This window comes from Nicotiana sylvestris, chromosome 9 (assembly GCF_000393655.2).
Source record: "Nicotiana sylvestris chromosome 9, ASM39365v2, whole genome shotgun sequence".
In the NCBI taxonomy this organism is placed as follows: Eukaryota; Viridiplantae; Streptophyta; class Magnoliopsida; order Solanales; family Solanaceae; genus Nicotiana; species Nicotiana sylvestris.
Window position 1 is genome coordinate 184,945,004 of NC_091065.1, and position 27,522 is coordinate 184,972,525.

Genomic DNA, 27,522 nt, shown 5'->3' on the forward strand with positions numbered 1-27,522 from the left:
AAAATCAGGTGTCTACAGCTGCCCCTCTTTGACTGGAAACACGAAGAGTTTTCCGACAAAGAACGACTAGACATGTTTTTGACCCGACCATTACTTGGATGGACTACACTAAGGAAAGGGAGGGAATGTGACCGAGCCCTGGTATCTGAGCTGCCTACATATCCTTGGTTTTACAGGAATCAGGCCACGTGTAGTTCGGAAATGAGAGAGAGATGGTAGAGTGTACCGAAGTGAAGAGCCGATCGAGGTGCCGTTCCGTTGAGGTTCCGGTCCGCGGTCCTGTCATTACATCAAAATGATAACTGAAAAAGACTAACTAAGCCTATCAGCTACTAGTTACAAGGATTCCTATCTTTAAGTCTTCTGAAACTTGATCTTGACTCTTGAATAGTGCTTCATACAGACTTTGGATTTGAACCTTGATACTTGCTAGTTGTAGGTGCTAGTTCTTGAGCAGACCACATCTGTTCTCCACTTCCGTGCTTTGGATTCGTTTTTTCCTCTCTTTTTTTTCTTTTCTTGTTTTTTTTGTTTTTGTTTTTGTGACCAGCTTTTGTTGACCATCTCAGCTTGTTGACTCGCATTCTTGAGGCGAGCTTCTGCTATTTATAACTTGGTTGAATGCTGGGGATTTTTGTTGTAGCCTTCTGCTTCCCGGTGCTAGGGATCCTTATTGTTTCCTGCTGGGGATTCCTGTTGTAACCTTCTAACTTCCGGTGGGGTTACTGATTTCCAAAATCTGCAGTATAAGACTAAAAAGTATTCCTCTTGTTATACAGGTGGGCGCCTGAAACATGAAATGTAAAGACTGAAATGTATTCCTCTCGTTATACAGGTGGGCGCCTGATTTCAACACTAGAAAGTAAAGACTGAATGTATTCCTCTCGTTATACAGGTGGGCGCCTGGTTTCAACACTTGAAATGAAAAAGACTGAAATGTATTCCTCTCGTTATACAGGTGGGCGCCTGGGATGAAAAAGACTGAAAAGTATTCCTCTCGTTATACAGGTGGGCGCCTGGCTTCAACACTAGAAATCTAAAGACTGAATGTATGCCTCTGTTATCTGGGCGGGCTCCCAACTTCAACTCTGGAAATATAAAGACTGGAATGTATTCCTCTATTATTATGGGCGGGCTCCCAATTTCAACACTTGAAAAGTAAAGATTGGAATGTATTCCTCTCGTTATACAGGTGGGCGCCTGGATTTAACAACAACTTTTAAAATAAACGCCATTCCTCTCTTCAGGCGGGCTCCTGATTTTAACAACAACCTTTAAAATAAACGCCATTCCTCTCTTCAGGCGGGCTCCTAATTTCAACAACTTTTAAAATAAACGCCATTCCTCTCTTCAGGCGGGCTCCTGATTTTAACAACTTTGAAAATAAAATGTCATTCCTCTCTTCAGGCGGGCTCCTGATTTCAACAACAACTTTTAAAATAAACGCCACTCCTCTCTTCAGGCGGGCTCGTGATTTTCACAACAACTTTAAAAATAAACGCCACTCCTCTCTTCAGGCGGGCTCCTGATTTCAACAACTTTGAAAATAAAATGTCATTCCTTTCTTTAGGTTGGCGAGATTTAAACAACTTTAAAAATAAACGCCACTCCTCTCTTCAGGCGGGCTCCTGATTTCAACAACAACTTTTAAAATAAACGCCACTCCTCTCTTCAGGCGGGCTCCTGATTTTCACAACAACTTTAAAAATAAACGTCATTCCTCTCTTCAGGCGGGCTCCTGATTTCAACAACTTTGAAAATAAAATGTCATTCCTTTCTTTAGGTTGGCGAGATTTAAACAACTTTAAAAATAAACGCCATTCCTCTCTTCAGGCGGGCTCCTGATTTCAACAATAACTTTTAAAATAAACGCCACTCCTCTCTTCAGGCGGGCTCCTGATTTCAACAACAACTTTTAAAATAAACGCCACTCCTCTCTTCAGGCGGGCTCCTGATTTTCACAACAACTTTAAAAATAAACGCCACTCCTCTCTTCAGGCGGGCTCCTGATTTCAACAACTTTGAAAATAAAATGCCATTCCTTTCTTTAGGTTGGCGAGATTTAAACAACTTTAAAAATAAACGTCACTCCTCTCTTCAGGCGGGCTCCTGATTTCAACAACTTTTAAAATAAACGACACTCCTCTCTTCAGGCGGGCTCCTGATTTCAACAACAACTTTTAAAATAAACGCCACTCCTCTCTTCAGGCGGGCTCCTGATTTCAACAACTTTGAAAATAAAATGTCATTCCTCTCTTCAGACGGGCTCCTGATTTCAACAACAACTTTTAAAATAAACGCCACTCCTCTCTTCAGGCGGGCTCCTGATTTTCACAACAACTTTAAAAATAAACGCCACTCCTCTCTTCAGGCGGGCTCCTGATTTCAACAACTTTGAAAATAAAATGTCATTCCTTTCTTTAGGTTGGAGAGATTTAAACAACTTTAAAAATAAACGCCACTCCTCTCTTCAGGCGGGCTCCTGATTTCAACAACAACTTTTAAAATAAACGTCATTCCTTTCTTCAAGCGGGCTCCTGATTTCAACAACAACTTTAAAAATAAACGTCACTCCTCTCTTCAGGCGGGCTCCTGATTTCAACAATTTTAAAAATAAAATGCCATTCCTCTTTTTAGGCGGGCTCCTGATTTCAACTTAGGAGGAAATGCCTCTCCTATGGGTAAAACTAAACTTAGGAGGAAATGCGTCTCCTATGGGTAAAATAGACTTTAGGAGGAAGTGCGTCTCCTATGGGTAAAATAGACTTTAGGAGGAAATGCGTCTCCTATGGGTGAAACTAACTTAGGAAGTGCGTTTCCTATTGGCAAAACTAGACTTAGGAAGTGCGTCTCCTATTGGTAAAACTAGACTTAGGAAGTGCGTCTCTTATTGGTAAAACTAGACTTAGGAAGTGCGTCTCCTATTGGAAAAGACGTGAAATGTATTCCTTTGTTATACAGGTGGGCGCCTAAAATGTGAAATGAACAGACAAAAAGTATTCCTCTGGTTATTCAGGTGGGCGCTTGTCTTCAACAACAATTTAGAAAATAATATCCTATTCGAGGGCGGATGAACCCAAAATATCCTATTCGAGGGCGGATGAACCCAAAATATCCTATTCGAGGGCGGATGAACCCAAAATATCCTATTCGAGGGCGGATGAACCCAAAATATCCTATTCGAGGGCGGATGAACCCAAAATATCCTATTCGAGGGCGGATGAACCCAAAATATCCCATTCGAGGGCGGATGAACCCAAACTATCCCATTCGAGGGCGGATGAACCCAAAATATCCTATTCGAGGGCGGATGAACCCAAAATATCCTATTCGAGGGCGGATGAACCCAAAATATCCTATTCGAGGGCGGATGAACCCAAAATATCCTATTCGAGGGCGGATGAACCCAACATATCCTATTCGAGGGCGGATGAACCCAAAATATCCTATTTCGAGGGCGGATGAACCCAAAATATCCTTAAGACTTGAAAATGTCTTACCTGGAAAACTTGGTGGGGATTATTTACTTACCTGTTGGGGGGTAAAATGTTATCAGCTGGGGGTACCTGACTTCCAGAAAATTTTCTAAATGGAAGGAAAATTTTCTGCCCCAGTTTGATAATATCCCTTGTGGCATGCGTTTCTGCATCAATGCCATTTCCTTTACCTGTTTCAAATCAAACAAAATTGTTAGTTTAAAACATGGTGGTTGGTTGTGATACTCCCAACGGGATGGCTTTTCCTTTTTTCCTTCCTTGCTTTGCGTTGCACAACTTGTTGGGGACGATTTTATTTGCTGGGTACAATCCCTTTCTGCTGGGGATATCCCTCTTCTTTTGTGGCATAGCTCGAAAACTGGCATTTCCCGACCTTTTAGTCTAGTATGGATTTCGCCAAATCATGCTCACTGCTTTCCTTGCTTTGTTCATGGGCCTTGGCCTTGAGGTTTATAACTTTTGATAAAGGCAACGGTATCCCTCTTGACGCTTGTCAATCCTTCTGTCAATTCCCTTTTGCTGGGGATATCTTTTTGACACTGGCCTCGCGTTTGTTCCCTGCTGACTATACCACTTGGATGTACTAGTCAGATCTCATTTTGGAAAGCTGATGGCCTATTTTGAAGTCAATTCACACTTGTTCTGACCAAACAGACTCTATTGGGGATTTTTCTATGAAAGGAAAAAAGATAAAAGGGAACAAAATAAAAGGACAAAAGGAAAAAGATGACCTTTTAACAAAAGAAACTATAAATAAAAATCTATCAAACGCAGATACCGACTCTAATGGTCATGACATGCATATGTGGCCTATCCTCCGCCGTTAGTCATCTTTCGAGACCTTAAATTGGCCATTCCCCATCTGATTCCCAATCCTATTCGACTTGTAGTGCCCGCAGGGTTTTCACTATCAAGCCTCTCTCATTTTTGGGTTTTCTCTCAGCTTTCATCGCCTTATGGTGCCTGTGAAGGTTTTCACCGATAAGACTCTCTCATTTGTATCACTTTCCAGCTGGGGATTTGGAGTGTCGCCGGTATGACTCTTTCTGCTGGAGATTAGAGTCCTTTCTGCTGTGGAACAGAATGTTATGTTCGCCGGTAAGACTCTTCATTTGTCTGACTTGGCATCTTTTGAAGACTGATCGGAAGGTCTTTCTTTGGACCGTAATGTGGGTTTTGGATAGGGCTAGAAAGAAAGGGTATTAAAGGCTCAAAAAATGCATTAATTTTGGGTTATTAGTTACAACCTTCGAAATTAGATTTATTCACAATAAACGCAACCTTTGCCCCAGTTTCTTGCTTGGGGATATCCTAACTGATTTTTTTCATTTTTCAAAACTATGACCGAGCCGTGAAGCGCCTACGTATCCTCTTTGAGGAATCAGGTCAAACGTAAATTTCCAATTCCTCTTTTTCATTTGACTTTCTTTTTTTTCTTTGTTATCATTTTCTTTTCTTTTTTTTTCTTTTGCTTTTTTTTTCTTGCTTTTTTTTTTGTTTGTTGTTGTTTTGCTATTCTTTTTTTTTATCTTCCATGTTCGCATCTTCTAGTCGTTGCTACTGATTCCGAACGAGGGGTATGAAAGAAAAGTAAGTAAGGCTCAAAAGGGGTAACGAAGGATAAAGTGTTTAGGTAGCGGAACAAAATGCCTTCGTCATTCTAGTTTTCAAAACAAACCAAGTGCAAACAACACAATTTAAATTTATAGTCTCTTCTGATGGTGCTTGACTCGACAACTATATTCAACATTTGTTTGTTCATTTGTCACTTCTAAAGCACCGTTGGGCGACACTCTCATTCTCATTATTATGAACGACCCTCATGCCAATTTGGCGAATCTTTGCTTTTTAACGGTTTTCTTTGTGTTTAACTTGCCCCAGTTCCATATGACTCGAGCTCTGAATAATCTCAACCGTCCTTATTTCCTTTAAATGCTTTGATCACCTTCCCAGGGTTTCATGATTAACTTTTAAGATTAGACCCGAAGTGTGTGCATGTCAGGTCACTAGAATCGGTAGTGAACAAAAATGATAAAATGACTAAACAAAAAGATGGCTGGGAATAATCAAAGACCGGATTTTGCATTAGACTACCGGCGAAATGGTTTGAATAAAAAACAAAACAAACCGGAATAAAATCCTAAACAACCTGGACAAAACTTGAACAAACCGCTATGACGAAAAAATGGAAAGATAAGAAGGTTTGACACAGGACAAAATCCGAATTACAATCCTAATAATCCGAACAACAGAAATGACAACCAAATAAGCCACCAAATGCCTCTTTCTTGCTAACCAAGGAACGGAGCGTCCTCCCACTTTATCAAAACTGGCATCTTAGCCACTAAGCTTTGCATTAGTATTGTCAAGACCATTGCCAACTTCAATATCATTACCCTTAGTCAACAGGTTCCCAATAGGACTCGAATGCTTCTGTCACCAGGCCTGATCCCCGCAGAGTGTGCATCATGAGGTGCAAGTAAAGGATTCCAGGTGTCATTGTCCGGCTTACCACAAACCAACCACCTTAACTTATTTGCAAAACAAACAGGTTAGAATGGACTCAGTCGGTCCTCATTATTGACAACATCTTTTCTTTTTCTTTTTTTTTCATTCTTCTTTTTTTCCTTTTCATTTTTCATTTTTTTCATTTCGTTTTTTTTTCATTCTTTTTTTCCATTCTCTTTTTTTCATTTTTTTTTGCTTTTCTTTTTGTTGTGGTCGAATCTTATGGAGATTGCCTACGTATCATGACCCCGCATGAATCAGACCTTGCGTAGTTCGGGCCGATAAAAGATAAACAACAATGAACATTTTTCAATTTTCATATTAAAACAAACTGGGTTTCGAGGATTTAAAGATGACCCACAAACTTGAAAATCAAACAACCCGCATATTCTAATCAAAAGATTTATGAAATCAAAAAACAAAAGGCTAGCTCCCTATGTTCGACAAATGCAACCAAATGGTTATTTTTTTGCAAATGTGGCCCCTTCTAAATTTCACATGAATTTTTGAGGCTGGTGAGGATTATTTTATGACACTTTACACACTTGTCCATTCTTTTACGAAAATAACCTTTCGACAACTGAAAGATACTCTAAGGCTATTTCGGCAAGAACGGTTTAAGATGCGGCCGAAGCTGGCTCGGCTTATTATGACAAAATTCATACGGTATTCACCTGACCGCCGACTCTTTGTTTTTTTCAAATTATAATAAAATCTGGTGTTGCAAACACGGCCCTTCAGCGCTTCGGGGACGAAGGTTATAAGGCTGTGTGGGTCCACTGGACCAAATCATAAAAATGACCCGAAGGTGGCTGTTTATGCAAAGTCAGCCTTCCGGCGTCCCTTTCGGGAACATTCGGCTATTTATGACAAAACAGCATCACGTGACTTCTTTATTAAAACTTGACATATATATTTTCCGTTATTTATTTGTTTTTGGTTATTTTAGCAAAATGGTGGGGTTGGACCCGATGAGGGTTGCCTACGTATCTCACATCCGGTGAGAATCAAACCCGCGTAGTTCGGGCCAATAAAAGATAAACAATAATAAACATTTTTTCAATTTTCATATTAGAACAAACTGGGTTTCAAAGGTTTGAAGATGACCTACAAACTCGAAAATCAAACAACCCGCATATTCTAATCAAAAGATTTACAAACTTAAAAACAAACGGCCAGCTTCCTTTCCCCGTTTGTCAAATGCAACCAAATGGCTATTCTTGCAAATGTGGCCCCTCCCAATTCTCACATGAATTTTGAGGCCGGGGAGGATTATTTTATGACACTTTACCAACTTGTTCATTCTTTTACGAAAATAACCTTTCGACAACTGAAAGATACTCTAAGGCTATTTCGGCAAGAACGGTTTAAGACGCGGCCGAAGCTGGCTCGGCTTATTATGACAAAACTCAAACGGTATTCACCTGACTGCCGACTCTTTGTTTTTTTCTTTCCTTTCAAATTATAATAAAAACTTGGTGTTGCAAACACGGCCCTTCAGCGCCTCGGGGACGAAGATTTTTAAGGCTGTGTGGGTCAACTGGACAAAAATCCTAAACATGACCCAAAAGGTGGCTGTTTATGCAAAGTCAGCCTTCCGGCGTCCCTTTCGGGAACATTCGGCTATTTATGACAAAACAGCATCACCTGACTTATTTATAACTCTTTTTTATCGTTTTTCAAATTAGAAAAGTCAATATTGCAAACACGGCCTTTCAACGTCTCGGGGACGAAGATTTTTAGGCTGTGGGGGTCAACTGGACCAAGTCTTAAAAAATGACCCAAAGGTGGCTGTTTATGCAAAGTCAGCCTTCCGGCGTCCCTTTCGGGAATATTCGGCTATGTCTTGATAAAACAGCGGCACCCGACTTCTTTATGACAATTAAAATTTGACATATTTGTTTTTACTATTTTTTTGTAAAAGGGGGAAGTTACATCACTAGACTTATTTACGACAAAATTAAAAATCTTTGACATGTTTTTTTTTTTGTTTTGTTTTTTTTATATTTGTTTTTGGCTTTTTAGCAAAAGGTGGGGTTGGACCCGATGAGGGTTGCCTACGTATCTCACATCCGGTGAGAATCAAACACGCGTAGTTCGGGCAAACAAACTATTTTTGAGAAGACCCTTTTCCATTTTCTATTTTTTTTATATATATAACAAACAAACTATTATTTTTCATTCATAACAAACAAACTAACTAACGTAAAACATAAAACATTCCTTCCTTTTTTCATTTGTTTTTCTTATTCTAAAGAAAAAAAGAAAATGTTTTTTTTTTCGGAATTTTTACCTTTAACAAAAGAAATGCTTAAAAAATATTTTTTTTGAATTTTGAATTTTTAAAGAAGAATCAAAATATTTTTTAAAAAAAAATATTTCTTGAATTTTGAATTTTCTTTTGAATTTTTCTTGAATTATATATATATTTATTTTGGAACAAATAATAAAATCACGTTCAACTCCCGATTCTTTTTATATTTTATTTTTTTATTTTTGGCATTTTCATAGACAAGCAAAATAAAATAAAATAAACATTTTAAAAACCAGACTCTTTTTCATTTTCATTTAATGGCAAAACAAACTATTTTCTTTTCAATAAAAAAAACAAGACAGAACAATGATGATTCTCTTCTATTTTTCCTTTGCTACTAATAAGACATTTTTTCTCATTTTCTCAAAATTTCGGCAGAGTTTCGATACTACTCGGACATTGGTTTCTTTTTTCTAACAATAAGTAGCCACATCTCTACATTGTTATTTTCTCCTCTTTTCCACTATTTTCTAATTTGTGGATGATGAAAACATACACAATCTTTTTTTTTGAATTTCCAATGTTTCTTTCTATATATATACATATATATTTTATTTTTTATATTTATTATATTTTCAAAAATGTGGCATGGGAGACATAATGATTTCCAAGACTTCTTGGATTCCGCAAATGCTCCCCATGCGCTTTTCCCAACATATGAAGCGTGGGGGACATATGGGAATTCCAAGACTTCTTGGATTCCACAAATGTTCCCCATGTGCTTTCCCAAAAAGCAAGCGTGGGGGACATAGGGAATTCCAAGGCTTCTTGGATTCCACAAATGTTCCCCATGCTTTGATTAAAATAACACCATGCTGGAAATGACCAAATGACCCATTCGCCCTTGACTAAATACAACATGTAGCACATAGGATGCCGAAAGATGGTCTATTATTTTCAGGTTGCTTGTCCTAGACGGACCCAACCCCTATGTTGAGTCCCCTAAGTCAAATGCACATGATGCAAATAAACGTTCCTACTAGGGATCCGGCATGTGGCTTTGTTATACTAGGTTCAAAAACCTGGGTCGGTGTTCTAGACAGTGTACCCGAGCGGACAACTCGAGCTGAGGAAGGAGCTCCTTTCCGGGAACCAAAAGGCCAGCCGGCTTAGAAACTTTCCGAGCCTCTTTTATTTAGGGTACGACACTAACAGAATAGGGAGTCTCAACCAGTAAGCACATCCCCAGAGGTAAGAAGAGAAGGGTTTCGGCACAGTTTATATACAGTTCAAATAATATCAAAGCGGTAAAAGTAGCATTTTGCACATTTAGGCTAAAACAAATAATAATAAAATAAAACCAAATATAACAATTTATCTAAGCTCGAATTTCAAACCCTGAACCAGTGGTTCTGGGTCTTATCCCCAGCAGAGTCGCCAGAGCTGTCACACCTCCTTTTTACGCACCCGCGAGGGCGCAAGAGAGTTTTTCCAATTAAAGGACAATCGAAACGGGATTTGTTTATTTATTTCAGAGTCGCCACTTGGGAGATTTAGGGTGTCCCAAGTCACCAATTTTAATCCCGAATCGAGGAAAAGAATGACTCCATATTACAGTCTGCGTACCAGAAATCCGGATAAGGAATTCTGTTAACCCGGGAGAAGGTGTTAGGCATTCCCGAGTTCCGTGGTTCTAGCACGGTCGCTCAACTGTCATATTCGGCTTATTTATCTGATTTTAAATACAATTATGAACCAATGTGCCAATTTTAACTTTTAACCGCTTTATTATTATTGTTTTTTACAAAAATATGAACATCACTTAAAACACGTCTTTGGACTGCGTCACATGAAATACACCCACAATCCGGAACGCATTTTATTTGATGTTTTGAGATTTGGATTTGGGTCGCATGAAATGCACACCCAAGCTTAAGAAAGTAAATTATTGAACACGCGCCTAAAGAGACTATCGCGTTGTTATTTTGGGGAGGCCGTGAAATTCGCTTAACGACCCTCCTGAGTTCTAAGTAATTTTAAACAAGTATTTACTGAGGGCCCCGCAATTTGTATTTTTATTCGGCGAGGCTCATCTCATTCTTGTTTTTTTAAAGGAATTTGCAACGTTGTGGAAATGCATCTCCGACCACGTCACAATCAATGTACCCGGGATTAGAGACACATTTCGACTTCATTGAGATTTGGATTTGGGTCACATAAATGTGCACCCGAGTTAAGGGAGATAACATTATTAAAGGCGCGCCTAAAGCAACTAGCGCATTATTATTTTTTGGTAGGGCCGTGAAATTTGCTAAATGGCCCGTCCCGGAATCTAAGTATTTTAATATATACATTTTTGTGAAGGCTCCGCAATATGTACATTTTTATTTTTGCGAAGCTTGCCTCGTTTTTCTTTTATTATTATTATTTTTATTTTAAAAGGATGTCATTTTTACGCCTTTAACAATACTAAACCTTACGGCTTCTTTACAACTAAAATCTCATAACTTGTCAAGATTTAATAAAATGAGTCTACTGAATGGGTGTTTCGGAAGTGGTAACAACAAGTACTAATGCTAATTTTGTCCGAACGAACTAAGCAAAGGACCACGAACAAATTAACGTTAAACTTGTGTCATAGAACAACTAGCCCAACTTAATTAAATGACATCAAATAAACAAAAATAACATAACGCAAAATGAACAAAATGCATACGGTGAAAACATAAACAGAGAATTATCATACGAATTTCTATATTACATCTTCGAATATTTAACGTAACGTTTCTTTATCTAATACATTGAGGCTTACTAACCTGAACAAACTGAAACGGATAGAGCCATAGACCAACCCTCAATATCGACCTCAACGGATAACCTCGAACGGGAACCCATGGAAACAGTCACCAAAGCTCAGACGGAATAGCTCGCGCCGGAAACTCGAACACAAACGGACTGAAAATGAGTCACGACTGCTACTGGTTTTTCTAGGTGGTCATTTGGACGCTCGTCACCTTTAAAGGCTGGGTTCGACGGGGTGTGACGGGTGAAGCATGAGGTTGTCGGGTTGGTATGCTGGTGGGTTTGGACGTGGGGGAGCAGCTGTGGGGGGGGTCGTTTGAGCAGTTGACGGAGTGGTGCGACTGGGTTTATCGTCGAAAGTTGGTGGTTATGGCGTTTGGGTTTTCTAGTTTTGTTTGGTGATCGTGAGGCAGCTGGTGGGTGGTTTAGTTGACGAGGAGGGTGAGGCTGGTTATGGCGATGCAGCAGCACGTCGGTTAGTGAGGGAGGAAGCAACAATGTTCGTCGGTTTTGATGGAGGAAGAAGGCGATGGGGAAGGTGAGGGAGTTTGTGTCGCGACTGGCTTTATGGAGCTAGTAAGGGTCTGTTGGGTGGTGGTGTTGAGGCGATGGTCGTTTGGTCGTTGGTTGGACAATGACGACGAGGGGGGGAGCTGGAGGTTGACGGTGGTTTTGGGGTTGTTGGTTATGGCGTTTGGACGGTGGTGACGAGCAGCGGTCGACGAGCATGTTTGGTTGTTTGACGGAGGTGGCGAGACGGAGAGGGACTGGTTGGTTGCTGCGAGGAAGATGAAGCAGGAAGGGGTCGTTTGGATACGAGGGAGTGGTGGTTTTAGTTGCTAGGGTTTTTTGCAGTAGGTTTTTCGTTTCTTCCTTCAGGAGGAAAGAGATGAATAGTCTCCTTTTCCTTTTCAAAAATTTCCAAATCCTCGTTGGTTTTTGGTTCTTCTTCCTAAAAGGAAGAAGATGAACAGTCGTTTGTTCAAAAAAATTTCCCCCCTGTTCGTTGGTTCTCTTCTTCTTTTGAAGAAGAAAGATGAACAGTGCATGTGGGTTTTTTTTCCAAAATTTTTTCAAAGTCCCGTCCCCTTTGCCTTGTGTTTGCCCGTGCATTTGTAGCACTTGCCAAGGAAAATGAGCCCCACGCGTGGTGGGGTTCGAGACTTGTGTCCCCCACACGTGGTGGGGTTCCCCGTGCGTTGTGTTTCGTCCGTGTTCCCCACGCGTGGTGGACTCGGATTATTATGGGCTAGGTCCGAAAACTAGGCCTAAAAGCGGGTAATTTGAACCCGAATATTATTCTTTTGCCCGGACCCGAGATTAAGAACACGACGTTGCTCGACTAATTATGTGAGCAAAATAGCTACTAAAATAAGACTAATTATTTAAAACAAAACTATATTATTAATTAATTTTTAATATTTTTCCGAGATTAAAATTGCTACAAAACATTAATAAAACTATTTTTGTAATTTTCGTTTTTTATATAAAGATAAAATATAGAGTAATATTTTTTGTATTTTTTTCAAAATGACTACAAAACATTAATAGAACTATATTTTTTGGTAATTTTCGAAATTATGTAAAGTACAAAATAAGGTACTATTTTTTTGTGTTTTTCAAGTTTATGAAAAATACATAAACTAAACATTTATATATATATTTTTTGTAATTTTCTTTTTGCAACGAAATAAAGCAAAAAATAGTCAAAATAGCTATATTAGACCTAAATTACATATTTATGCTAAAAATGTGAAAATTCTCGGGGAGGGTCAAAAATCAGGTGTCTACAATGGGATGACGCGTGTTCGGGGATACTAAATGCGGAGAGATGTGCGTTTAATCAACCGTCAAAAGCTTTTCGGAGGAGGTCAGATATTTCCCGCCAAAAAGGGTGTTTCTACCAACTTCCCGGTGACACAAAGTTATGCCACCCGAAAGCAGGGGGCTATCTGTCTAGGGTAAAAAATGTTTATATTAAATGATAGCATGAGAATGTGACACGTGGAGCCGAAGACAGAAGATAGTTAAATCTGGACCAACGATCCCGTCTGTTACCAGAGAGAATGATATTCATAAAGATGAAATAAATATCTGTCACCTCGTAGTATTTAATAAGGAATATTCTACAACATTAAGTACATGGCCCGTTATAAGGAATTTGGCATTCACTGCCTGTCGTTACACGTTCTTCAATGGCCCTCATAATTATCATTAAAGAGGAGCATGATCTTAGGACCATGTTCCCTAGGTGCGGCTATAAATAGGGAGATCTATTAAAATATAATATATTTTAACACGAATTTTCTGACAAGCATACAATATATGCTATTAAAAGATCAATAACATTTACTTTTTTGCTTATTTATACTGTTTTTACTGTCCCAGAAGCTCTGCGCCCGGGATCAAGATATCTGTTATATCATTTCAATCTCAACGCTACGTCTTACATATTTGTCTAATCCATCTATTATTTTAGGATCAAATTAATTTATTTTACTATAAATTACATATAAATTCAAATATACCGTTTTACGGGTAAACATGACTATAAAATAATACTTATAATAGGCACCATTTATAAGAGATGGTGGCTGTTATAGTAATAAAAGAAAAGAAATAAAGAAAGAAAGAGTTGTCTTGGGTCCAATTTTACCATCTTTTCTTCCTAAAACATCTTTCTAGCAATTTTTAAGAGATGATGACACTCGAAATCTGATCCTAATAAGCCACCGTTTATAAGAAATGAAAAAGAATTAAACAATCATTTTTTAGTTCAACTTGTACCAAGAGATGTAGTGTGCTATTAACTAAAATCAAGTGGCTTTTCTTTTTAAGTGAATATAATCATTATTACAACATGATCTACTAAAAGGAGTACTCTTATTTGGACAATTATGTAAACAAAGACTGATCACACATCAATGTCGGGTCACATAACAAACGAATATTCCTCGATTAAGCTAGTTTGATAATAAGAGCATAGTAAATATGGCTTTATTAAGCTGTATTAACGAGATAAGATCAATTCAGTGGCCGATACTACGGATTTACTAGAATCCAGTAACTTTTGTCTAGATTTTGTATATGTATTAAAAAATTCAATAACTATCTATAAATATTTTATTGTAAATTCAGTTATTATTGTAGTATATTAATTTAAGGTTATTATAGGAACCTATAAACTTCAAATCTTGGATCTGTCAAGATCATACCATATATTCGAAAAGAAAAAGAGCATAACACTGGTCAAGTCAAAAGTATGGAAGTTGGGTCAGGCATAACTCACAACTCATTCATTGACAACCATGCCTAAAGAGCGGATCTATTATTTATTGCAATTTTAATAGATATTTATTTATAAATTTATATTGTGTGTCGAAATATTAAGTTCAGATAAACCCGATAACATAAAGCTACTCTGCCCCTGCATGCCCACCCCACACTACCAAGGGACAGTTTTTTAAAAAAATTCAAAAAACAAAGTTTGCAAAAAGAAGGAAATTGAGTATTTGCGGTGCTACTCTGTTGTCTGAGTTGGTTTTGCAAAAAGAAAAGAAAAATAATAACATTTCTTAAAGATATCCAAACTCAGTTTTCCAAAACTAATAACTAGGTCGTATGCAGGAGTTTTTTTAGTCTTATTGGAAATTTTTATATAATAAAAAAATATAAAAAAGTTCTAGCGCTTTCATAATTTATTTTAGTATGACATTCGTTTAAGATGAATTTAAATGCAGGACATATAACTTACCACAACTTGTTCGGATCGATGTGCTTAGAAAGGTCTTTAATACCTGTGTACTTGTACTAGAAACTTAAAAGTAATTTCGTAAATCCAAATTTTCAAAATTGCCTAAGATAAATATATATTTTTAGCCTCTTTAAAAAATAATAGCTGACAAAATATATATGTTTTATATATATATGTGTATTATATACAATAAAATATTATTTTTTTTTTTACTTTTTCCTACTAGCGAATGCAATCAACTTTAATTGATTGACCATTTTTATATTTTGCCCTAAGAGATTCAAAAGTGGAGAGCGCCCATCGCGCACGTTAAAGGGAAGTTGGCTGTAGGGACTGAATATGTAGCCACTTCGGACAGAGATAAGAAAGATAGGAGAAAATTTTAAAAAATAAAATTTGAGGGACCAAAAGCATCAAATCCAAGCTTACTATATCCATCATAAAGTGGCTGACCCCAAACAGCTGGAGACAAAGATTTCTACCCAACTTGTTTGTTTTTTTATACCCTTTTAGTCCTCCTATGCCAATACCATTTTGCTCGCTCTTATTTGTTTGATAATTACATCCACACACACCAGTCATGTCCAAATAATTGTGATTAAAGAACTAACATGGGTTGCGGTGGGCTAGGATCTCTTCGTCTTTAACCAAAGGTCTTCGGTTTGAGTCTTGGATATGGAAAAAATCCTATTAGGGAGTGTTTTCTCCTTATATGGGCCTTATGCGGCGCAAATCCAGATATAGTCGGATTTCAGTGCAAATACCGCACACCGGGTGGAAAATAAAAAAAATGGTAAAAATAGCACGGGCTAGCCAGTTTTCGGACTGATCATTCAAAAATAGCCAGCGTTCACAAAGTCATTGAAAAATAGCCACTATTTTGCTGCAACACGGAAAGTTCCAGTATAACATACTGGAGATCAGTGCACCTGTATATGAATTTCTAGCATATTATGCTGGAACTCCAACACGCGGAAAGTTCCAGTATAATATGTGCTCCAATCTCCAAAATATTATGTTGGACCGGTATATTATACTAGAATTCCAGTATAATATACTGGAGGTCCAATATATTATACTGGAATTCCAATATATTATAATGGAGTATTTTTCCGAATTTTGAACAGTGTTTCGTTCAGATTTATCTTTACATGAAAAGTGGCTAAATTTCGATTAATTTTGAAACTGAAATTATTTTTAAATGACCATTTGTAAATCAGGCTATTTTTGAATTTTTCCCCAAAAAATGTGATTAAAGAATGTTTTAGAGGGAGGTTGAACCAAGCACGAATCGACAAAACCAGAATTCATAATGTTTGATTTTCTTTTCTTAGTTAAACTGACAACAAATATTTTCCCATTTCTTGTATGATAATATTTTGTTAATAGCATCCAGTTTCGATTGCTTAAAAAAGCTTACAATTATTCTCTCTTTTTCTAAATTCTCTATATCTTTTATTTCAGGTAAAAGAAATTCCAAAATTGCATGTTTCCTTTTTATTTTTGGTTCCTCTTGTCCAAGTCATTCCTTTTATGACAAATTAAATACGCTTTAGTTCCTTGTCTAATTCACTTCTGTTTTCTCTTTTCAACCTTTAGCTGCTGGATTAACTTATTTTAGAGTAGCTCTTCCAATTATTGTCATGAGTTAGTTTTGGGTCTAAGTTCACTTTAAAGTTATACTTTACGAGTTCATTTGGTATTGATGGATAAGCAAAAATAATTATGGGATAAATATTTAATATCGTCTTATTCTTTATTTGGTTAGTAATCTTGGAATGAGTCATTCCGGGATTAAAAATGGTACCGGGATAATTAATACCTACCAGAGAGTGAAATAGTAATCCCAGGATCAAGCAGTAAAATTGATAATCCTAGAATTAATACAACATATCAAACAGTCAATATGAAATAAAACCAAGATAATGAATCCCAACATAACTAATTAACCCTAGCATAACTTGTCTTCAAATGAAACGACCCCCACGGTTGAAATATACAAATATACCTCAAATCGGCGGATCTTTAATATTTGTCTCCGCTTGCGTCATGGACGGAATTTCAAGTTTAACAAGTGCAGCCAATGGCAGAATCAGGATTTCCGTCAAGGGGATTAAAAAAAGAAAACAATTAAAGAAAATTACAAGAGATTGTAGCGAATGGGTATTGAACTAGTGAACTTCTACAAAGGTTTTGAATCCCCTTAAACACTGAGTTATGCTTTTGGTCTGTGTTAAGGAGATTCAAAATATAATATATAAATGTAAAAAACAGATTTTGCCTTAATACACGGTGTAATTTTTCGACGAATGAGATTCAGATGAATCCTCTTTCGCCCTCCTAAATCCTAAATCCGCTCGTGAATATTGTCTATTACTTTTTTAACTTTTGATCTTGAAATTCTGCCAGAAGGGGATGAGGGGAGGACAAAAGTTAAAGATGACACCAAAAAAGTGTTATATTTCCACAATATTTTGATACGTTACACTTTTCACTGATGTCCATCGAAATCTCAACCTTATTAATTAAATTAATATTAATAAGCTAGCAAGCAAAGAATTTTGTTCTGACATACTTAATTCATTCACTGTCCTATCCAAATCTGGACAAGTTGTTATGGGTATCTATCCAATTCGCTCTCTCCTTACTGTAAACGTCAATTATCAATTACTTTAATCCAAAAAAAATTGTCCCTGCGCTATAGATTAATGGTTCTGATAGAGTAGTATGTACAGTAATATACATATTATATATAAATTATATGTATAGTTAATTCTTCAAATGCTTTTTTCATTGAATACAATTTATAAGTTGTATTTATTGCATGCAATTTATGCAATTTATAAATATGATTTATAGGTTATATATGTCGAACTGAATTTATAAATTGCATTTTGCTGAATACAATTTATAAGTTGTATTTATTGCATGCAATTTATGCAATTCTCGATTCCCATTTGGATCCTTTTTCGTTACGTATTGGCTTTCTTTTTATCTCTTCATTTATAATTATAATTCTCCGATACATAGTGCAACACATATTTATTAAATGCCTAAAAAATTAACTGATAAAGAACTATTGAGTTCACATAGGGGCATTTGCATCTATACCCGTTTTTTGGGTCACGTTTTAACTTGTGCCCGCTCTGCAAAAAAAAAAAATTGCAAGCGTACCCACTTTTTCGCGTAACTTCAGCATACGGGGCTGAAGTAACAAAGGCAATCACGCAAAACTTCAGCATTTTAGTAGACGGGACTGAAGTAGCAAGTGTGCTGAAGTTTTTGTTTGTAATTGCTGAAGTTTTGTTTTTGTAACTAGCGAACTTCAGCTCTAGAGCTGAAGTTTTTGTTTTGTAACTGGCGAACTTCAGATCTAGAGCTGAAGTTTTTGTTTTGCAACTGGCGAACTTCAGATCTAGAGCTGAAGTTTTTGTTTTGCAAGAACTTCAGCTCTAGAGCTGAAGTTTTTGTTTGTAACTGGCGAACTTCAGCTCTAGAGTCTTCTTCCCTTCATAATAATACTGTCACGAAAATATAAAAATAGCTGGTTTACTGTCACATAAAGCATTCAATAGCAAGGATACCTCATCTTATAACTTTCTAATCGGACCAATTATTTAGATGATTAGTTCAACAACTAAACTATCCAAAGGAACTGTTAATCGATATTTGATAAAGCAAGAAACTTTTTAACAATTTACATAAACCAATATGTTGCTGCTAATGCCATGCATTATCAAATAGGATATGTAGCTTCGTTATTTAACAGATCATATATTGCCACCATTCAATCAAATAAGGACCTTTAGTCACGAACTTCAGAAAGAGGTTGAGGGCGAATATAACTTTGAGGAGGAGAATGAGGAGGAGAAAGGGGGCTGAAGTTGTTTAAAAAGTGGGTACAAGTTAAAAGTTTTTTAAAAAATGGGTATAGCTTTAATGGGGGCTGTCACACCCCTTTTTACCCCTCCAAGAGATAAGTGTAAAATATTATGGATTGTGGGTTAAAGAGCTTTTCCAATTAAAGTGACAAATTTGAAGTAGGGATTATTTTATTTACAGAGTCGCCACTTGGAATTGATTCTACTGGTGTTCCAAGTCACCTTTTATTTGAATCCCTATTCAAAGGAAGGTTTGACTCTATTATTACTGATCTGCGAAAATAAAGTTCGGATAAGGAATTCTGTTGACCGGGGAGAAGGTGTAAGGCATTCCCTGAGTCCCGTGGTTCTAGCACGGTCGCTTTATTGACTACATTTGGCTTGAATTAAACTGGGATAAACTGTGGTTTATTTGATTTTTATGCTTTTCTTATGTCCGTTTTTATTTATTTAAAAAAAATTAAAGAAAAGATTTGAATAATAATCTACAACTTAACTAATGAGAGAAAATTATTGTTATGAGTACTAATTTAAAAGATGAGAGTAATGAGAGAAAATTATCAATTGACATTGCTTAAAACTAGTAAGATGTGGGCTTGTCTTGATATTGAATGAGGCAGCCCACTATTGGGTTGATGGAGTCAAATGGGCTCATGTCCAAGACAAAATCCAAAAGCTCATATGCTTTTGGACTTTAAATCTGCAGATGTGGCCTTTAAAAGCTATGTTACAGATTTGGTCATATCTTGCTATTTGCAATCTGTAGCCAACTATTTACAAAAATAAGTTTATAGATTGTCTTTCTAATCTACAACTTAACTACCTTACTAAATAAGTATTTTTTAAGAGATAAAAAAAGATTATTGGGACTCTAAAATATAATAATAATAATAATAATAATAATAATAATAATAATAATAATAATAATAATAATAATAATAATAAAATAATAAAAACTTAGCTTGGTGACAACAAAGGGACAAACATGGCTACAAGGGTTCAAATTTTAATATATATGCTCCTTTCAGATAACTAAATGCCTGTGGAATTATATCTAATGCTTTGCAAAGATAAAAATAATTAAAGATGCTTAACACAATTTAATTAACTAACATATCGTTATAACATTATCAAACATTCAAGAGCATATAAAAATGAATTACAATAGAAGGATAAAGCTACTAATATTTTCCAACTTCATTATCTTTCATTCCAACTCGATTTTATGAGTTTACATGGTCCGAAAATTACCTGGACAGCAGAAAGAAGAACAAATACAGCAGAGTCAGCTCTTTCCGAAATCAACAGCAAAACAATTAAACGGGCAGCAACAACAGCAAAAGACAACGACAACCGACAGATTCAAACCCAAGAAAATAAACTAAAAATACCCCAGCAAAACAGTACAATTATGTAACTCCAGAAAAATCTTTCAAGACTACTCTATTTTCCTTAAACAAGTTTTTCACTTAAGAATCAACTCACAAAAGCTGCTAAGGGATATTATAGCTACTGATTTTTTCTCTTTTTTGTTTTTCTAGAGCTCCCTCAGTAAGATGGAGTGTCCTCCTTTTATATCAAAACAATCAGCTATTTTAAAAAAAAATAAAAATCAATCTTTTTGACAGATTTTTCTACAAAATCTGCTCTTAAATTCAAAATGCCAGACTTTCTGGTTCAAATCTTGTCAAGTATTTCAAACAAAATCTGCTCTCCACTATTCAAAGACAGACTTTTATTCAAACACTGTCCAAAGGTCTACATTTTCTTACCAAACAATTTGACTTTTGAGTGTTGTACTCAAAGAGTCTTGAAGTAGTAAATAAACAATCAAACAAGTACCATATACTCTTAAGTATTTTTCACTACCTCACTTTTATCAACACAAAACTATTTTACTACTTCAACAAGTGCAAAAACAGAAAATTTGACATTTCAAACTTCAAAAACTAATGCTAAAATAATTAATAATAGACAAAAATAAGATCTGAAAAAAATAAAAATAAAATAAAAAATCAGCCACGAAAAATAATAGGATTTTTACCATTTTATAATTCAAGTGGCCGAAAAAATGGTGGTATGCCAAAAGAGGGTGTTCGGGGAGGTCGCTGGAATTTGGCCGGATTTTGATCGCCGGATTTTCATGGTGAAATTGGCATCAATAGCTAGGTCTTGAGGAGCTCTATCCATTGATGTAAGTATTGTGGGGTGGTAGTGGTTGGAGCTTCAAGAATTTGGGCAAAAAAGTGACGGGAAAGTTTCCTAGATCTAAGATTCAAGGAGTTTGAGGGATTTTTGAAGGATTTGGTTTGGAGATATGGAAGGAGGAAGTTGTGGAGATTACATGGTGTGAATTTGGAGGTGTTTGGAGGTGGTCCGCCGACGACGGCGATTTCCGGTCAGCGGCGGTGGGCGGAGCTAGGGCGGCGTAGAGAGAGTGAAGAGAGAGAGAAGAGAGAAGAAGGAGAAAAGAATTATGGGTGAAAATGAGGACAATTTTCAGATTTTTGAGGCTTTAAATACCTAAGCCAAGAGTGAATGAGATCCATTGGATCAAGATGGAATGGATGGGTATGATTTGATCTTGTTTCATTTAGTGAAACGACGTAGTTTTGAGGCAAAACTACGTAGTTTCAGACCCTTTCAATGGCAGCCCTTTATCTTGCACTCTTGGACACTTTTTCTTTCAAATTTGGCCAAATTTCTTCCTTAATCCTACTTATTAAACTAATTTTACACAAATAAATTAATTAAATAACTTATTCTAATGATCAATTAACTAGATTAATTCACCAACTGAACAGCTAGTTAATTCTTAAAATGCACAAATGAAGAAAGAACTATCTTTTTAGTATTTTATGATAGGAAATATGCAATTAAAATCACAAAAATTGAGAAAGATAATTAAAATAACAAAACACTAATAACTTTAGGAGGTGTTAAATAGTGCAAAAATTAGGTGTTCACAGGGGCGACCAAATAAAGTGCCCCGTGCAATTTTTACGTTCACATATGTATCAGTAAAATACCTTTTATTATAAGCAATTCTCTATCGGATCGGAGAATTATAAACAAAGAGTTAAAAAACTTAAATGAAAACTTATGTGTAATTATATATTAGGAAATCCAAAATGGTAACCCAAATGGGGAAAAACAGAAGTATTGAAACATATACATGTACATCGCATTAACTAAATGTGACTTATAAATAACATTAGGCGAACGACTTATAAATGCGACTTATAATTGCATTTGACAAATGCGATTTATAAATTACTTTAGACGAACCACTTATAATTGGCCTTAGGAATGCGACTTATGGATCGAGACTTATAAATAGCATTTGACAAGAGCACATAAATCGCATTTTGCAAAAGCGCCTTATAAATTGCATTGTATAATTGCAACTTATAAATCGTATTTCAGCTATAAATTGCTTTCACACCTCAGCTTATCACAATTTATTTCTGTTATGGGTTTGTACGAATCTATATTTATTATAATTATTTAGTCCCTCACCGGCGAAAACTGTTTCGTTTTTTTTTTTCAATTTATTTCGATTTTGATAAATTCTTGTTTACTTGATAGTTGATAATCTATAAATTTTGACGAGTTGAAAGAAAGGCTGCCCGGAGTCGTGTCAGCACTCAATTGAACCCAATATTTTTCATGCATCGTATATTACTCCATTTCTCCCAATTTATGTGATGTTATTTGATATTTAATACGTCCCAAAAAATAATAATTTAACTTTAGACTTCTCATTTTATCCTTAATGAGATGATTTGTAGTCAAACAAATATTTATAGTTTCTTTTAACCATAAATTTCAAAATTCTTTCTTAACTTTGTGCACCGTCAAAACAACTTGACATAAATTGGGTTCAATTTTAAAATTTTTAAAGGTGGAATCCATTAGGTTCAAATTCTGAATTCGCCTTTGCTCATAGCATTATTCTTGGTTGGTTGATTCTTGATCGTCTTTTTGATACTTGATTGTTGTTTTCTTTCTTCTGTACTCACAGAATCATGGCTTAGAATTTGAAAGAAAGAGAACATGTAAAACATCCTAAAATTATGCATCTTTCTCCTCGTGCCAAAAAATAACTAGTTATACATAAATTATGTATTAATTATACATAGTTACATATATATTAATCATATGTATATTATACAAATCACCGGCTACTGTTAATTTAAGCACTTGAATAGACAGCTATTTAGAATAATTCTTCTAATTTGTTAGGAACCTCAATGAAGACCTTTGATCCCTTTTGCTTCTCCTCCGGGTGAAGTACACAAGTGGCCATCAATGTGAACGACCTTGAATTTTTATACTCAAGTTTAATAAGTGTTGCCCTCGACCCATAGGCAACACTTTTAACATTTGACCTTGAAATTTTTTCCATGAAAAAAGTGGGAGTCAAAAATTAAGAATCACCCCAAAAAGTTATTATATTTCTGTAGTTTTTTGGTGATTTCCCTGGCCTAATACTTGCAATCTCAGATGGCCCAACATCTTTCTCGAGCGGTCTCTGTTGCAGCAAAATAGCAGCTATTTTTCATTGACTTCGTAAACGCTGGCTATTTTAGAATAACCAGTCCGAAAACTGACTATACCATGCTATTTTTACCAAAAAATGGATATCAAAGAGTAGCATAGGAATGACACCAGGTAGTCATTTTAAAGGACTGTTATTTAGTAATTAGTCAATGCGCCCTGAATTTCAAATTTTTAGGATAAAAATATCCTGAATTGTCCTGAAGTTATTTTTAGTTTAAAATTTCAGGACAAATATGTACTGATTAATCTCTAAATAGCATCTATGAGAATGATTATACGTGTACTTACCCCAAGAGGGAACAATAATTGTGGATCGAAAATAGATAATAATAGATGACTTTGATTTGTGATAAGAGCGCATCACGTTGAATTAAGGAAAAACTATACTTTATAGACGCTCCCAAAAATAATAGCAGATAAAATATTTTTTTATATATATATTATATATAATCAGTGTATATTTTTTATATATTTAGCTAACATATACACATATTTAGCTAAAATATACAATTATTTTGGTCGACCGGCCAAATGCATAAATTGCCCTTGAATTAATCCATAAAGTCGAAATCTGCGACGAACAAACTTACAAAAGTCTTATATTTACCTCGAGATCTTCCAAATATAAAATAAAATAAAAAATTGCTTGACCATGAAAATAACAAAAACACAAGAAGCTTCTTATTCCAAAATACATAGCAAAAGAACATTACATTACTAATCTACTACTAATTGATATATTAGTAGTAGTTGGAAAGCAACTGAAGCTCAAGTTAGCTTTCAAAACCTAATTACACATAACTAGTTAGTACGTAATAAATACTTATAAATACTAAGCAGAAAACATAATACTGAAATTCACTATTCCATATTCCTGTGGCAAAACAACTCTTCCCACAGGTAAAGGAAAGGAAACTAAAGGAAAATACGTTATTCACTATTCCATATAACTTCTCTTTACTTCTCACTGATGCTTGGATCTAGTCTCCCCACTGTAAAGCCTACAAATTAAAATTAAAATTAAATTTAAATAGGGTATTATCACTTTTAGCTGTTAGAAACTATTTATATTTGGTAGCCGAAAAAGTGTATAAAACTTGTATAATTTTTGTATATAACATATATAATGTATATATATATACAAAAATATATACAAATTTTATACATTTTTTCGGCTATTACTTTTACAATGGCTATACAGTGTCATTTTTCCAATTTAAATCACACTTTAGCCAAATAACTCGTATCTATTATAATCACAACGCCAGAAATCATGCTTAAAATTATAAATCTCACTATAACAACCTCTACTGTTCCGACATTTTCTATAAAAAGAAAAGATCTACAATTGAACCTTTCTACAACCACTTAATTTGTTCCGATATTTTTTGGCTGCTACAGTAAAGTATTTTTATATATAACATATATTATTAACATAGGGTAGCCTGGTGCACTAAGCTCCAGCTATGCGTGGAGTCCAGGAAAAGGCCGGACTTCAAGGGTCTATTGGACGCAGCCTTAGACTGCATTTCTGCAAGAGGCTGTTTCCACGGGGTGAACCAGTGACCTCCTGGTGACATAGCAGCAACTTTACCAGTTATGTCAAGGCGATCCCCTTCAACATATACTATTAACATAACCTAAAAAATTGGTTCCAACGAAAATTTGACTAGTATAGAGAAATCTGACTGCAGTAGTATGACTAAAAAAGGAAAAAAAATATCTTTTTTTATTTGTATATGGGGATCAGGGTGAAATTACGATGAAAATTGAATCCACACCTATTGTAGAAAAACTCTCATCGATATCACTAGACTATGAATCTGAGTGATAATAATATCATTTTATGATTGAATTATATACGTCGAGATTATTAAATAATTTTACACTAACAGTATAATTTAAATTATTTTGACATATTATTACTCTATTTTTCTAATTAACTATCAGACTTACCAGTCATAAACAGTGGGAGAATTGGGGTGAGAGGGTTTGTCAAAGACTTCAGCACCAATTCTCTTGGTAGCAATATTACTTCCAGGGTTGAATACACTCCTCCACACATTCTCTTTCTTCGCCGCCGCCGCCGTTGGCGACGGAGTAGTCGGTGTCACCGGAGTTCCCGGCGTCGTTGGGCTCCCCGACACCGACAATGACCTTTGGTAGTACTTGCTTGATCCTTCTCCTCCTTCCCCACCTAAAACAATTACCCAAATAGAAATAACACCATATAATTAAGAAAATAAACAACTTAAGTATATGGTTTTTTCATGCAAACACATGTGCTTTGTCGATGGACATAATTAAATAGATAAAAGTATTTTCTCTATTATGCTTAATTTTTTAAATAAGATGGTCACACTTCGACATAGTATCATAACAAATAAAAAATTTGAATTCAGATCTCACTGTCATCCATTAGCAAAAAGAAAAAAAAAAAAACTCAAATGCTTGGCGCATGAAAAAAGAATCAAGCCGCACGTAAAGATTGACATAATTAAATAAATAAAAATATATTTTTCCTAATAACTTAAGCTTTTATATAAGAGGGTCGGTCATTCCAACAGATCCAACCAACACGTTTAAATTCTAGATCTGTCACACATAAGTTTAAATCAATACGTCTAAATTTTAGATCCGTCACTATTTTCACATGCAGACACCTTTACTAGCAGACATCATGAGCGGCAGATCCAACTTAGTAGGCGAGGTTCCGATGAATTCAGTAGCTTTTGTAAATTTATTCTCTATATATACTAAAAAATTCATTAAAATATACATAAATATTTGATTGTGAATTCAATTACGTATTATATATTTACTTGAGGTCGCTCTAGGAAACTATAAACTTCAAATCTTGAATCATATACGGTACAAAACGTAAAGAAAAGTTTAAAGCAAAGGAGTAATAAAGAACTCTGATTAATTCATGAATTTAACAAAAAGGATCATATTATATACTCCCCGTCCCTTAGTATTTAAACGTATTTGACTGGACACAAAATTTAAGAAAAAACCGATAAGGTACCAGTAGTTTGGACAGATATGTATTTTCGGAGTTTGCCGAGGCCTTTATCTGGCTGAGGTCCGGCCATAACATCATCCCACAGCTTTTCAATTAACACCATTTTCTTTCCTATACTCTTTTTCTCTCTTTTTAACTGTGTATTTTTTAGTGTAAATGAGAAATGGCTGCCTGAGTAGAATAAATAGAGAGTTTGGCACTGAAATATCTTTTTGTTTTTTCTGATTTCTTCTTTTCTTTTTAAATGGATGTTTCCAGATAGATTATTTCTATTTCCATTTTGGAAGTTTTGCCTGTCTGAATCTAACTCGTCAATGTAAATGTCTTTACTTTGTCATCGAGTTCAATTATACATAATTAAATATTTTTAATTAAAATTATTTATTTATACCAAAAATCACATTCGTTTCTACAAAAAAATATTTATATTAATGTTGTGCATCTTTGGTCTTAAAATTCTAAATTTGCATTTATAAAAATTAGTACCAAGGATATGAATATGAGATTTGCAATCTGTGCTGATGCAAGCATTAATGGTTGATTGTACGTTCACCATTTATATTTCTTTGGTAAAAAGAAAAAATTGGCCATGAAAACCTCTATATTATATATTCTTTTTACGTACTATTATGATTTCACATAATCCATTACGACCAAAGGATCTTTAATATGTATATTATAATATTTACTATCACGATTCAAAATTGACTTTCTCTAGATTCTGAATCTAACTCAAAGTTTATGTACATAAAAATATATCAAATATATAATCAAATTGTTGATAAAAAAGACGCTTTATGATAATAAAGATGATCTGTAAAAATTTCTTACCCGAAGTGTTGATAGAGAGACCCTTACGGGTTCTCGTAGTAGGGTGGGGCCCAGCCATTACTTCATCCCAACCATCTAGCACCATATTTCTTTTTCTTCTTCAAAATATTCAACTCTCTTAATTACAAGATATGAAAAAAATGAATATGCCCACTGCCTAGAATTTATAGAGCTTTGGTGCTAATATAGCGCCTAATTTTTAGTTTTTTCTTCTTTTTCAGTTACAATTTTTCAACATATTTTTCATTTCCTATTTCAAGATTTGGTCTATGTGAAGAAAAAGGTTCCTAATGTAATATAAATAATGTTTTACTTTGTCAAAGGAAAAAAAAAACGATTGTACTCCTACCCGGAAAGTAAGTAATTTATTTGCTATAAGAGTTTGTTTGATCATGAATTTTTTTTTA

The 27,522-nt window shown here is 35.3% G+C and overlaps 1 protein-coding gene and 1 long non-coding RNA gene across 3 annotated transcripts; both read right to left on the bottom strand.

Annotated features, from left to right (window-relative positions):
* Nucleotides 1-19,795: 19,795 nt before the first annotated feature.
* On the bottom strand, nucleotides 19,796-21,230 carry LOC104219022 (uncharacterized). The gene is made up of 2 exons (XR_709143.2): nucleotides 20,741-21,230; nucleotides 19,796-19,947 (listed from the first exon to the last, which is right to left on the bottom strand). It is a non-coding gene; the product is annotated as an uncharacterized lncRNA (long non-coding RNA).
* A 2,688-nt stretch (nucleotides 21,231-23,918) lies between these two features.
* Nucleotides 23,919-27,249, bottom strand: LOC104219024 (dormancy-associated protein 1-like). Of its 2 annotated transcripts, none has more exons than XM_009769655.2 (3): nucleotides 27,116-27,249; nucleotides 25,216-25,456; nucleotides 23,919-24,260 (listed from the first exon to the last, which is right to left on the bottom strand). In XM_009769655.2, exons 1-3 carry the CDS (start codon nucleotides 27,198-27,200, stop codon nucleotides 24,224-24,226), a joined length of 363 nt encoding a protein of 120 aa, XP_009767957.1. In that variant the 5' UTR covers nucleotides 27,201-27,249; the 3' UTR covers nucleotides 23,919-24,223. The 2 variants fall into 2 exon arrangements, with proteins under 2 accessions (XP_009767957.1, XP_009767956.1); XM_009769654.2 differs by lacking the exon at nucleotides 27,116-27,249 and adding an exon at nucleotides 26,288-26,519.
* Between the last annotated feature and the right edge of the window lie 273 nt (nucleotides 27,250-27,522).

Bases quoted from the DNA above. Each gene is read 5' to 3' on its own strand.
- LOC104219024 (XM_009769654.2), bottom strand. From the start codon at position 26,387: ATGGTGTTAATTGAAAAGCTGTGGGATGATGTTATGGCCGGACCTCAG. The intron at 25,457-26,287 runs GTACCTTATCGG...TAATTGTTTTAG, and splicing joins CATATCTGTCCAAACTACTG to GTGGGGAAGGAGGAGAAGGA. The intron at 24,261-25,215 runs GTAAGTCTGATA...TTTAATTTGTAG, and splicing joins TCTCCCACTGTTTATGACTG to GCTTTACAGTGGGGAGACTA.